The following is a 12971-nucleotide window of genomic DNA, read 5'->3' as shown; positions in this document are numbered from 1 at the left end:
AGGTTGCCAGGGGCTAAGAGTGAAATGAGTGAAATGGAAGGACTGCCTACAAAGGGGGCATGGAGGAAATCTGGGGATGATAGGACTGTTCTATACCTTGACTGTAGCTGTAGTTATATCACTGTATACATTTGTCAAAACTCACATTAGTCCATACTAGAAAGGGTGAATTTTACTGTATATAAATTATATCTTAATAAAAAGAAAAGAAAAAAAAGTATTTGGTGGGTGATTCAAAGACACTACATAAAAGAGATTATATTGATATAAGTTGCTAATAAGGCATTTACTTTGCTTTTTGTTAAAAAACTGTAATTATTCACTCATACAACAAATGTTGATTCAGTGCAGACTAGGAACCAGCACCTGTTATTAAATTATAATTTAGGGCTTCCCTGGTGGCGCAGTGGTTGAGAATCTGCCTGCTAATGCAGGGGACACGGGTTCGAGCCCTGGTCTGGGAAGATCCCACATGCCACGGAGCAGCTGGGCCCGTGAGCCACAACTACTGAGCCTGCGCGTCTGGAGCCTGTGCCCCGCAACGGGAGGGGCCGCGATAGTGAAAGGCCCGCGCACCGCGATGAAGAGCGGTCCCCGCACCGCGATGAAGAGTGGCCCCCACTTGCCGCAACTAGAGAAAGCCCTCGCACGAACCGAAGACCCAACACAGCCAAAAATAAATAAATAAATAAATAAATAAATAAAATAAATTAAATACAACAGCTTAAAAAAAAAAAAAAATTATAATTTAATTACTAAAATGTTGACTCTAGGTGAGGGTGATTTGTCCTTTCTGGGCCTACAACTGATTTCAAGATGTATTCCTTACTCTACTGATGCAGGAGCATAACAAGATTTCTATATTTATCCAGCTAGAGTGGCCTAACAGAGTGGTATGTAGATCAAAGGACAGCTCATGTTTACATACACCCACTGCAGAAAGCTTTTCTTAAAAAGTGCTGTTACAGAAGCTATGCCATAAAACACCATCCAAAATGAATGGATTAACATGGATTTTTTAAATGTCTTTTAAAACACGTAAACACCTAGATACAGCAGCAGCACTGCACATATATTCTATGAAGTACTTTATTAACCAGCTAAGGTGATGTGTGTCCAAACACATACATTTTTATAGTAGATAAGAACTTGTTTACTAAACCAGCATCACTATTAACTTTGAAAATATACTTTGTAGCAATTGAGGCTTTTTCTCCTTAGCCATGAAAACAAACTTTAGGTTGCAATTTTAAAACAGTAAAACACCAGTCAATCTTAAATTACAAATAAACTTGAAATCCTTAAAAAGCCCACTGACTGTGTTTCCAGTGCTGCTATAATAAGCAACAAATTCTGTTATAATAGACTTGTACTTTCAAACTGTTATATCAAATATTTCCTATAAAATATACCTTAACATTATTGTCATAGACTTTTCTTTTTATTAATGACATAACCTGTAACAACGAATACTTCTAATGACAACTTCTCAAAACTGTATAGAAGGGACTTCCCCGGAGGTCCAGTGGTTAAGACTCTGTGCTCCCAATGCAGGAGGCATGGGTTCAATCCTTGATCAGGGAACTAAGATCCCACATGCCCAACAGCACAGCCAAAAAAAAAACAAAAACAAACTGTAGAGAAGACAGCTCCATACTAAATTTGCAAATCTCTAGTAAATAAAATTCAAGCAATAAAAAATGTGTATTTGTGCTATTCTACTAGAAAAATGAGAAACCTTACCCTGATCCCCTCAGGAAATTCTATTGTTCGGTCACATGCCATTTTCTAGTTAGTACATTATTCTTCAGATTTTTTTTTCTATACAAACCACAAACAAACAAAAAATCATAAAGCCAGAGTTCCAAGTAAGAGAAGAGCCAGACAAGTGGATCTGCCTGCCAAAGAATAAACCAATACTCACCTGCAGGGGGAGTGGAAGAAACAACAGGGGGAGCTGGAGAAGTGAAGCCATCAGCCAGGGTCTGGGCACCCCCAGCGGCAGTGTCTGGGGCAGTGGAGGGAGGGACAGTAGCAGGAAGAGGGGCAGGGGCAGATGCAGAAGTAGCAGGAAGGGGAGGAGTACCAGCAGAGCCAGCAGGGGCTGAGGGGAAAGAGGAGTAAGAGGCAGCATTAATGAGGCAGTTCCATCAGGCAGGATTAGAAACGGCATTAGAGAACTTAATGTTAGATACTCGGTGCTCATCAATCACCAAAGAATAGAAGAGAGTGTTAAAAAAAAAAGAATGAAGCTTATTATGTTAAAGGATTATTAAGGTTTGCAGCAAATAATTCAAGATGCTAAGGGTAATGTACAGGCTTTTAAATTCATTAAAAGCATTCTTTTTTACCTGATAGCCACTACTCTAGAAGAAAAGTGCTCCCTTTATATTGTTATTTTTAACATTCTGTAAATATTGATAGTATACAAAATGAAACAAAACACACTAGAAAATGACAGTATTCCATTTTGAAGTATACAAATCAGAAAATAAAAATATTCCAGTCATAAATATCTTATCAGGTAAAAAAAGAATTTAGAAAAATACCTCTTTTTCATGATTTTTAAAAAGATATTATCTATTTGTTATTATAAGTAAGTTAAATATGTAATATTCTATCCTTATGTCTTTTCTGTCATGTTTTTAAAACTGAATTTTAACTTTGTGTCCTCAGATCAAACAAGAACATTTTTCTGTTTCAGACAAAAGAGGGTAGCATTTCAGTGACTATCAAGTTCTCAGAGTCCATGAGACTGAACTGTCAAAATTATATCTGCCCAATCCTTTGCTACCAATATGGTTCTCACACTGAGACCCCACTGTGCCCAAAGGCACGCACTGTCATAACACCAGCTGGAATTAAACATGTAGCTCATTCCGGGGAAACCTCAACTCAAAACACCAACTACGCCACAGCACCAAAGACACAAAACCAAATAACAGAGAAGTATGTGAACATAAACTCACAAATCATTTGGTTAAAAATAACAAACGCATAAAGGTTTTTCAGCATTTACAGAGTCTTCGAGGGAAAAATACCCTGATTATGAAGAAAGCCCAGTGTAATTAAATCAGAAATTGAATCCACACTCAGCAAGGTGAAGATGAAGCACAATTCATGTTTTACCTGGAAAGACACTGGGAGGAGAAGGAGTAGGGACAGCAATGGGGACCCCCACACTCCCACTTCCACTGTTCTCCCGACTGCTGCTCCGACTACTAGGGTGGCTTCCTCCGCTACTCCCGCTGCTGCTAAAGAAATAGGAGCCACCAAAACATGAGTATTGATATACAGCAAGATACCGCCAGCATTTTCCAAAATTTTCTGAAACGAATATAGCTACAAAATGATAATTCAAAAGCCCTCCACTTCAAAGATGAATTTCTTAATAAAGTAAGGAAAAAAGCTGAGTTCAAGAAACTTGTTTTGGCTACCTTTTAATAAGCATGTATTAAAGAAACTGAAAAAGAAAAAAAATTCTCCATAAACGTAGTGATAAATCATGGGGCTTGACACATAAAAATAATATTACTTTCTTTTATTCCAGTTTAATGGCCGTCTGAAGAAACCTCTTTTATAATAAAAACAGTTTTCCTAAACAAATTATTTGATTAATTTTATTTGTAATGATATCATGATACACTATCCCATATTAATGTTTTATTGCATATAGTTTTTCATCTGTAAAGTTCCACCAAAAAACAACTTGGAATTTCCTACATCTGGTCAATCATTTTTTTCAGGTCAACAATAACTATTCATCTTGCAGAGAAATTTGCACTTTGAGATGTCTGTTCTCTTTCAACTTCCTGGCTGCTCAAAGTGGCATCAGAACATGAGAAGAGAGAGGTGGAATCAGATGAGGTTTGGGGGAGCAGAGTGAGGAAAAGAACTTAGTGCTTGGAAAATGAGAGAGATTTAACTGAAGTTAGCTGAACAAATTATGGTACTATGACCATCACATTTTGCGCTGAGGTAGAGAAAATACCTGTAAGTTCGATTTCTTTGATTCACAGAAGCTGTCCTCACAGGGCTCTGCTGCGAGGGAGCCATAGTACGGGCTGGGCTAGGTACGTAATCATTTGGTACCACTGGAGGGCGCACTGGCTCCAGTGTGCGATAGGGGGAGTGCCGCCTACAAAAAGAAGAGCGTATGTATTGTGTGATTAGCAAGTTTCGGCACAATCAATTCAGAGCTGCCAGTAGTGAAATACAGTTTGTACTCGGAGGTAGTAGAACGTGTTTTAATAAAACCCAGCTACCAATTTCAGTCTTCCCTTAAGTACCACTTCTCCACCATTAGGGTTTTGATGCATATTGTTGTATTTTAGTCTCCAACTTCATTTCCCTATGCTAATGCGATTTTGTTCATTCATTCTGAGAGCATGAAGATTCTACTACCAGGTAAGCCAATGTTTCCCAGACTCCCTTCTCAGATGAGTTCAAATTATTTTAGTGACATGTCAAATTTCCCCAACTGCACTGCATAAATGCACTAATTATCCTCCTCACCCCTCTCTCCCTAACCAAAAATACTCAGATAGGGTAAATCAATCTAGAACATGGCTCCACAACCCCCACGCTGATGATCAATAGCAACCCTAACAATTCACTTCCCTTTCTATAAGGTGCAGAAATAAAACCACATCCACACACAGAAATATATAATTTAATCTCATCTCCTTCCATTCTCACTTCACATCCTCCTTCAGCTTTCACCTTGATTGCTCTTACCTCTTACCCTCTTCACAGTTCAACATTTAAAAGGGAGAGAAGGAAAAAAGGATCACCTAAGTCTTTCTACCTTATTTGAAGTACAAAACAGACTGGATTTCATTAGCGTATCTCCCTCTTTTTTTCAAAATTTCCTTTTAAAAGAAAAGAATGATAAGAGCAAGAAAGGAAATATGATAGGAAATAGGATGCACACTGGAACACTAGTAATTATTAAGTTAGTTCTCATCTTTAAGTTTCCAAATAACTTTATGACAATGATAAATACTCAACTGACACGAAACTGATATTGTGTAGATGAGATTCTGGTCTTTAACTGGATCTCAAGATGTGAAAATTAAAGAGCTTTCTTTTCCTAAAATGATGTTGCTCACCTGACTTATGTATTTCTCAATAATTCACTTCCCAAAAAGCTCCCAAGGTTCCTTTAAATACTGCTCTCCTGGACCACTCGAGTTTTGGCTCATTGATTCTGGATGAGGTTACTCTGCAATGACCCTGTCTACTACACTCAAAATCTTCTTGCATAAACAAATATACACATTATTAAAAATAAATAACAGGCACTAGACAAGATATTGGGTCAAAGAAAGAAAAAGGAATGTTAGGGCCTTGGATTTAAAATACAAAAAAGGGGCTTAACCACTGGTAGCGCAGTGGTTAAGAATCTGCCTGCCAATGCAGGGGACATGGGTTCAAGCCCTGGTCTGGGAAAATCCCACATGCCGCGGAGCAACTAAGCCCGTGCACCACAACAACTGAGCCCACGTGCCTAGAGCCCGTGAGCCACAACTACTGAGCCCGCATGCCACAACTACTGAAGCCCACACGCCTAGAGCCCATGCTCCGCACCAAGAGAAGCCACCGCAATGAGAAGCCCGCACACTGCAACGAAGAGTAGCCCCCACTCGCCACAACTAGAGGAAGCCCGCGTACAGCAACAAAGACCCAACACAGCCAAAAATAAATAAATAAATTTATTTTAAAAAATAAATAAAATAAAAGACAACACAGTTTGGGCATCTCTGAAGTTATGATGTAAATATAAAACACCATAAAATACGAAACTGATTGATTTCCAATTTTTCCCAGACAACAAAAATGTTCTGTTTCATGCAAGAAAAAAAAAAAAACCTTTGCTGAGAACCATACAGTGAAGACAATGATTAAAAAAACAAGGTAAAAAACTAGGGGCAGAGGACAAAACACGGTAGCTGGGCAAAGACCATGAAAAAGCCAGGCTGTGACCATCAAGTGGCTAGTGGTGCCCAGCCACTCTGGTCTCTGAGGACCCTGCAGAGCCCTTGCTAATACACAAGGAAAACAAATACTAGTGTATGAGTAAATCTTTAAAATTGGGGAGCAACAGAAAATTTTATTTTACTAGGCTTATCTTGCTAACAATCTTGATTCAAAACCTAATAAAATCCATTAGATACTATATATGATAGAAATATAGACATTCCACAGGAAAATAACACAAATACTTCCTCTTGACCTGATTCTCCACTCTTACCCTGTACAATTATAACCTACCACATCATCTACATTCTACCCTGAAGTTTAAATCTTATTTAAGCCACTAGATTCTTTCCTCTCTAATCTAAGCAGAATTTTTTTTTGTCCACCCCAAATAAAATCATCCTATTCCTGGCTGGAAATCATTTTTATTCTTTTGTTTCACACTCTCCTAACTATAATTCCTCCTCCAACATTATCTTTCTTTGCTTGATTAGGTTGCTGGGTTTTTTTGTTTGTTTTTTTTTGTTTGTTTGGTTAGTTTTTTGTTTTTTGCTTTTTTTTTTTTTTGGTGAGGGGGCCAAAAACCAAGATTGCCAATTAAAAACTTTTAAGCATATATCACAAAGCCAGTGATAGTCAAAGCATTTTGTCTTACACATTTTTTAAAAATCCAATTCATGGTACAGTGACTCTGAAAAGTTGACAGAGGACAAATTACCCCCTTTTACAGATGAAAAAACTGAACTGCTAAGAGGCTTACTTTGCAACACGACACAGCAGGAGCAGAGCTGGACCACACGATTTTAGTCACCTGACTTCTGGGTGATATTATGCCCACCTGATCACAAATCTTGATCATGATAAACCAAGTTTTTATACTAAGATGCTATAGAGGAAAAAAAGTCAAGCTTTTCCATTAACTGACCATTTCTCCCAAAGTCAAATCCAAAGCCCAAGTCTGTAGACTGAATGAAAGCTCAGTATTCTCATAAAAACACAAGATATACAGAATTCTGTAATATGCACAGCATTTTCTTCAGAAGACTAGTTTGAATAAGAAAAGTCAACTATAATACAAAAGACTAAAAATTTTCTGAAAATAGGAATTAGAGTGTAATTTATAATGAGCCATGAACTCAGGTTAGGATTTACCTAAAATTTAAAATGCATTAGAAAAATAATTTCTAAACAAAATATTTTTAAAGTATAAAGATGTTTCCCAGGTATAAAGTATAAAAGATGTTTTCCTTTTGGAAAAGTAACACACAAAAAAGATAATCCTAGGAAGAAAATGTTCTCTTTTCAAATATTTAAAAATAGTTTAAACATATATATTGTTTAGTTTCCACACAGCACTACATGAAATGGTTTTCAATTATTACTTAGTTACATACTCACCCAAGCGTCCCTTTCCCTGACATAGGGGGACTGGGGGGTTTCTGAGTTGGAGGTGTTGTACGCGGGAGCCCACCCATCTTCATGTTCTGGGTACTCACCTAAAAAAATTTGAGGAAAAATCAATTTAACCTGTATGCAGTGAAACAAAGTGGCACTTTGAGGAAATAACATTATGCTATTTAACAAAGGAGGGGAAGGTTTAAATAGGAAAAAAAATTAGAGGCCATGCATTTCATATGCAATTTCTACTCTACTATCATTCTACAGTTGTACTCAAAGGACTCTTCCTAACGTGAGATTTTCAAATGATTATAAAGTTGTATGCAAAGACTTTATTTGCCATTAGGCCATCACACCAACAGATCACTGGTTAGACCATAAGATACTACATTCAACTGAAATCAAATAGGATAACTATAAAAACTTTAGTTTTAATAAAGAGTAACTCAATCAGACAATAATGCCTTTAAGCAATTCCTTGTTTTTTAGATAGCAAGTTTATCATAAAAAACAAAAGACATGTTTCCCCCCCAAAAAATGCAACTTTAGTTTTGATCCATTGTAAGTAGAGAATATAAAGTTATATCATATACAGATAAAATTCCATTTTTTTAAATTCTGGATCAGCCTTACAATTCAGATTTCTTTAATGTTCTCTTATGAAGGAATCACCTACCTGAAAACTGCCAGAAGTTAAGGCATGTTCCTAAACATCTGAACCAGAAAGGTAGGGCTGAGGTATCCCATTCAACTATGAGTGGTACAATGGCCACTGGCAATGTCCTAGTTCCGATGGGAATTAAACCCACTCAGGCCCAAAATGAAGATTAATTTAGGCATAGGAAAGATGTAACATAGTCCTAAATCAGAGCTAAGCCGTGATTCCTCACTATTCTATCCCCAACTGAAAATGCAAGTGTGGGAAAGTTGGGTGATTTGGGAACCATGGATGCCACCAAAGGAGAAAGTCAGCACTTACACAGAAAGCCCTAGCAATCTGGGTACCTTAAAGAGTTAAGAGAAGTCATGCACAAATATAGATCAAATGCAATCTCAAGTTGTTTGAGATTACCAATTGGTTAGAATTAATAATGTTCACCACATATGTTCATACCTGACCCTATTTTAAGCCCCTAATATTCTGGATTGCCAAACACTTCAAAAAAGGATCTTAACTTTTCTAATAAGAATACGCCCAGTATTCAAATTATACTTATGAAATGGAACTGCAAGACTTTTGAAATCAGAATACACTTATAATTGTAATTTAAAATTTAAATTTTAAGAAAAAAATCATAATTATATACAGAGTATTGAGGCTGACAAAATTAACTCTGGCTTAAATGGAATATTTAAAAATCCTAAAATACTACTTGTTATCTGAATAGGCAAGAAATAATATATCAAGAAACAAACTCTTCAAATGAATAGCCCAGTGAACAAGTTGTGTGTGATGTTAAAACAATCTTTAATGACAAATGATACCTTTGAAATATCAATATTTTTAAAGTTAAGCATTCATCTGTAATCCTTTTGTTATTGCTTTTAAACAACAAATACAAAACAAACTGGTTATCAAGGAAGAATAAAGATTAACTTATCCTTGCTCTCCCCCTCATTAATAAGCAGAGGGTATAATTGTATCTTAAAATGAAAATGTCAGAAGTTGTAAAAAAATTAATCCACATTTGGGAAAATTTTAGGAGTAATATGACAAATAACCAATAGCTTTTAAAACTGTATATCTTAATTTATGATACCAGAAGATTTTTAAAAGTAGTAACCAAAGTCCTTTAAGCTCAACCTTAAACAACATAAAACCCAAAGTCACTTTAAGTGATGAAGGAGAAGTAGGTGAGCCAAACACTAAACTACATCAATTCGCTAGAAACAGGAAGGAAGAGGAGCAGGGACAGAAAAAGAGTAAAACAGAATTTTATTCTATACATGGAATAGCTGAAATACTTGAAAACAGCTTTCCAACTTTGATTTGTTTAAGGTTTTGGTCTGTAAGGTGTTTTGTTTAAATTGCAGTATCTTCTCTATAAGTCTTTTAATCTACCAAAAAAAAATATAAAATAAACAATCTATAAATTAAAATCTGGTGGACATTTCTATACATAAAACTTGATACATTTTATGATCTGTAGAATCATCAAATGGTTCTATTTGTTTGGTTAATGGGGTTTGCATGAGTAACTTAATTCACTTAAGAAACCAAAGAGCCCCTGTGGAATGTCCGACTAATCTATAATTTTATACTTCACTGATGCTGTACTACCTCTGTATTAAGCTAAGAGTATTCAATATTTCTTCAAGGTAGCTTTCCTTGTGAAAAATGTTTCTACCCAAAGTAAAACAATGAATATGCTATGCAGAATATACATACTGCCATCTAATTTGAGGAAAAGGGAAAAGAACAGGAATAACTGCCAAACAAAACTTAATTATAATATAGATCTCACCTATGATAAAAGTTAAGAAACTGTATTTCACATCTAAAATAATTTGGTAAAAAATTACTTACTGGATCGCCATCATGGTTCTAAAAACTACTTTGAGGGAAGTTACAGGGGAACACAACGCTTCCTGAAAAGGAGCAAAACACATGACTGAATTGTGAGTGTGGTGAAGGGGAACTTAACTAGAGAGAGAGGAGATACCATAAACTCAGGATAAAGCAACACTGCACCCACTCACTCCATAATAGCAATTCCACATGAAGCTTTATAAAATGTAACACACACAGGCAAAACTATCATCTGGCACATAAACGTGTAGTTCGTGGTCCTGAATCATGAATAGGAGTGCTCATGATACTTTTCAAAGTTTTACTTGGGAATTGCAATGAAACTTTGGTGGCTGATTCCAACAATAATTCAATTAATGTGGGTATTTTTTGATGCCACAAAGGGAAAAGTCATCATTGAGAGCTGAGTGAAGCAGGTATTAGGCACATGGAGAAAGAGCAGGAAAGGTCCCTTTTTTTTCCTGCCAGAATGAAACTCTCAAAACAGAAGAAATATTTCATTTAGGTGATGAAGGTTAACGCATGATCACAGCTCAAATAGTTTCCCACTGGCCTGGACTAAGAAATGCAGATAATACCGAGAGTAAGAGCAGTTCCTTTATGACCAGAGTGGTCTGCTCTCCCAGACTTTGGAGATCACTACAACTAGAACCAACCATCAGGCCAATTATTATACCTTATTACTGCTTCTAAAGTGCTCCTACCTTTTCTGCTCTACCCTTTGTTGGTAAATGCAATACCCTCCTTGAACACTGATATATATATAGAATCAGGTATTTCATATATAACACTCATTACAAATCTTAGTGATTTCCAGTACCCTGTGAACTCCAGTATTTTTTATAAAGCTGGCCAGCCAGGTATCTCTAGTTCACAAAGCACATCACCTCTGCTATGAAGAAATCTCCCACGAATAGATGACCTGCTGCAACTTAACAGTGGCAGACACATTCTAAAATGATATCTGTGGTATATCCCTCATTTAAACCACCTACCACCAGACTACTAGGCATAAGGGTAAAAGAATATGAAAAATAAAAGAAGACAAAGGTCTGTAAAATGATTTCTCTGCTTTTAAGGAACTTATTTTAGAATAACTAAGACTCATGTTTAAAACAAAAAGTAGTATCTACAAATTATATAGAAATCTCCAAAAAAGAAATATCAATGTAAGACGAAATAGCTACAGAAGGTTTCATAGAGAAAAATCTGAGCTGGAGTGTTAACAAGTCTTAAAAAGAGCAAGATTTAAATATACTAAGAGAAGAGGAGTAGTATGTATAGGTTGTGTCTGGATGTGGCGTAGTGAGAATGGGCAGCAACTGTGGTCAAGCACCTCTAGGCTTTCGTTCAATGCCCAGTATCGTTCCCCATTAGTTCCATCCAGCGCCTAATTTTCTGGCTTCCTAGAGATCTTTATCCCTCTCCTCAGAGGATATATGTTCCTACTTCAATTCTCAGAGCCAGCAGGAGAAGGACCAGGAGATCCTCTGAAGGAGATCAAAGCTGAAATCAGGAATCCGAGTATGACTTCAGGAGAGATGTAAAATTTTTAGTAAGAGAGTTAGAAAGACAAAAAGCCTAAGGTGCCAAGAGTCCTAAAATAATCTAATACAGAGATAAGGGAATAAGAGATTAGGAGTAAGGGGGGAAGAACAAATAAAGAAAGTAAGAAGAAAAGAGGAATAAAGATGGACAAACTTCTGCTTGATTCTGAAAATAGTTTCCAACAACTGGCTTTTGACAAGATAGAATTGGTGGCTCAAGTCTGGAACTGATAGGCAAACCCAGATGAGTCTTCCAAAAGTTGCTGTTATTGTGGAGTTTTTCTTCCAAGTGTTGTATCAAATAAATGCTTAACAATGAACCCTCAGCTGTACCCGAGAGCTAGAAATGTGAGAGGCAATTTATCATCCTTCTGTACTGTAGGGAATGACACACACAAGATCACATGCAAAGTGAAAAGGTTAGCCCATTTTTTACAAAAAGTTATGGATCTTCAAGATCCCAAGCAAAATTGTCAGAAGTGTTGTATTCTTAATGTGTTAACTGTAAAAGAAACTCCTAACCCCTCCTCATTAATTATTAAGAATCTGCTTGTACAATGTTCATCTGAAATAAATACTACAGAAACAGAAGTCTTTATTTTTTTTGCATTAAAGTAAATACACTTATTTTAAAAGTAAGCTTAGCTTCATTAGTGACAACTTTAAACTTTCAACAGAAATATCTGTTTCAAACACATCAGTAACAAGGTCTTAAAACTCTTTTACTAAAATAAAGAGTGGGGAAAGGGTACCCCAGTTCAAGGTACATTCCACTTTTATATGGCCTCAGGTACATATTAAAACCCCTCCAATATGGCATTCTATCCATTGGCTTTTTATACCTTTTTCTTTAAAAATATCACCACGTTGTTTTCAAAGGTCTTATGAATTAAACTCTACAACTTCTCATTTGACTGAAAATTAATCCAAATTTTAGATGAAAAGAACCATTAAACACAACCAGGACATGCTGTATAAAAGGTTAAAAATTCAACTTTTAAGCATGGAGGTCTCTTCTGAGTCAAATCCCATGTGTCTTGTCCCAAAGTATGATATTTGTTTAGAGTATATCTGAAAGGCATCAAGTCTGACAACAATGGGAGCAAAGACAGAGCTCATAATGAGCTGAGGAGGAAATCAAATATCAGGAGGCTTCCAGGGCACCTGATATACTCCACAGGTCTCCAAAAAACTCAGCTGGAAAACCAGTGGACTAGTTTACTATCTGCAGTCCCTTCCAACTTTTACATTTTTAAATTCTATTTTCTATCTTAATATATTCAATTATTCCATTAATCAACCTTCTAAAGCAATTCATTTTTTCCCATCAACATTAAAAAGAGTAATGATTTGCTATATGCTGAATATTTTTTCCACTCTACTTTGTTTTGGTTCACCCAAAATTATTAACTATGTGCCACAAGTTTATAGAGACGACAGACATACTCAGAAAGAAAGATAAGAAGAAAGAGACAGAGGACTGGCACATTCTAGCTTCTAGGATGACCTCAGGGTAC

The 12971-nt window shown here is 36.3% G+C and overlaps 1 protein-coding gene across 25 annotated transcripts in view; it reads right to left on the bottom strand.

Moving 5' to 3' along the window:
* ABI2 (abl interactor 2) overlaps window positions 1-12971 on the bottom strand; it is an 89397-nt gene that overhangs the window by 26002 nt on the left and 50424 nt on the right. For 8 of the 25 annotated variants that reach the window (XM_007190556.2, XM_007190559.2, XM_007190558.2 and 5 more), the window contains 4 exons: window positions 7378-7475; window positions 3992-4138; window positions 3130-3254; window positions 1925-2104 (listed from right to left, as the gene is read on the bottom strand). In XM_007190556.2, coding sequence (XP_007190618.1) covers window positions 1925-2104; window positions 3130-3254; window positions 3992-4138; window positions 7378-7475 — 550 coding nt within the window. The remainder of the gene's footprint in view (window positions 1-1924; window positions 2105-3129; window positions 3255-3991; window positions 4139-7377; window positions 7476-12971) is intronic. The other 17 variants (XM_007190564.2, XM_057551015.1, XM_057551018.1 and 14 more) reach the window with 3 other exon arrangements.

This window comes from Balaenoptera acutorostrata, chromosome 8, assembly GCF_949987535.1.
Source record: "Balaenoptera acutorostrata chromosome 8, mBalAcu1.1, whole genome shotgun sequence".
In the NCBI taxonomy this organism is placed as follows: Eukaryota; Metazoa; Chordata; class Mammalia; order Artiodactyla; family Balaenopteridae; genus Balaenoptera; species Balaenoptera acutorostrata.
Note: the sequence above shows the minus strand (reverse complement) of the source record. Positions and strands in the feature narration are given on the sequence as shown.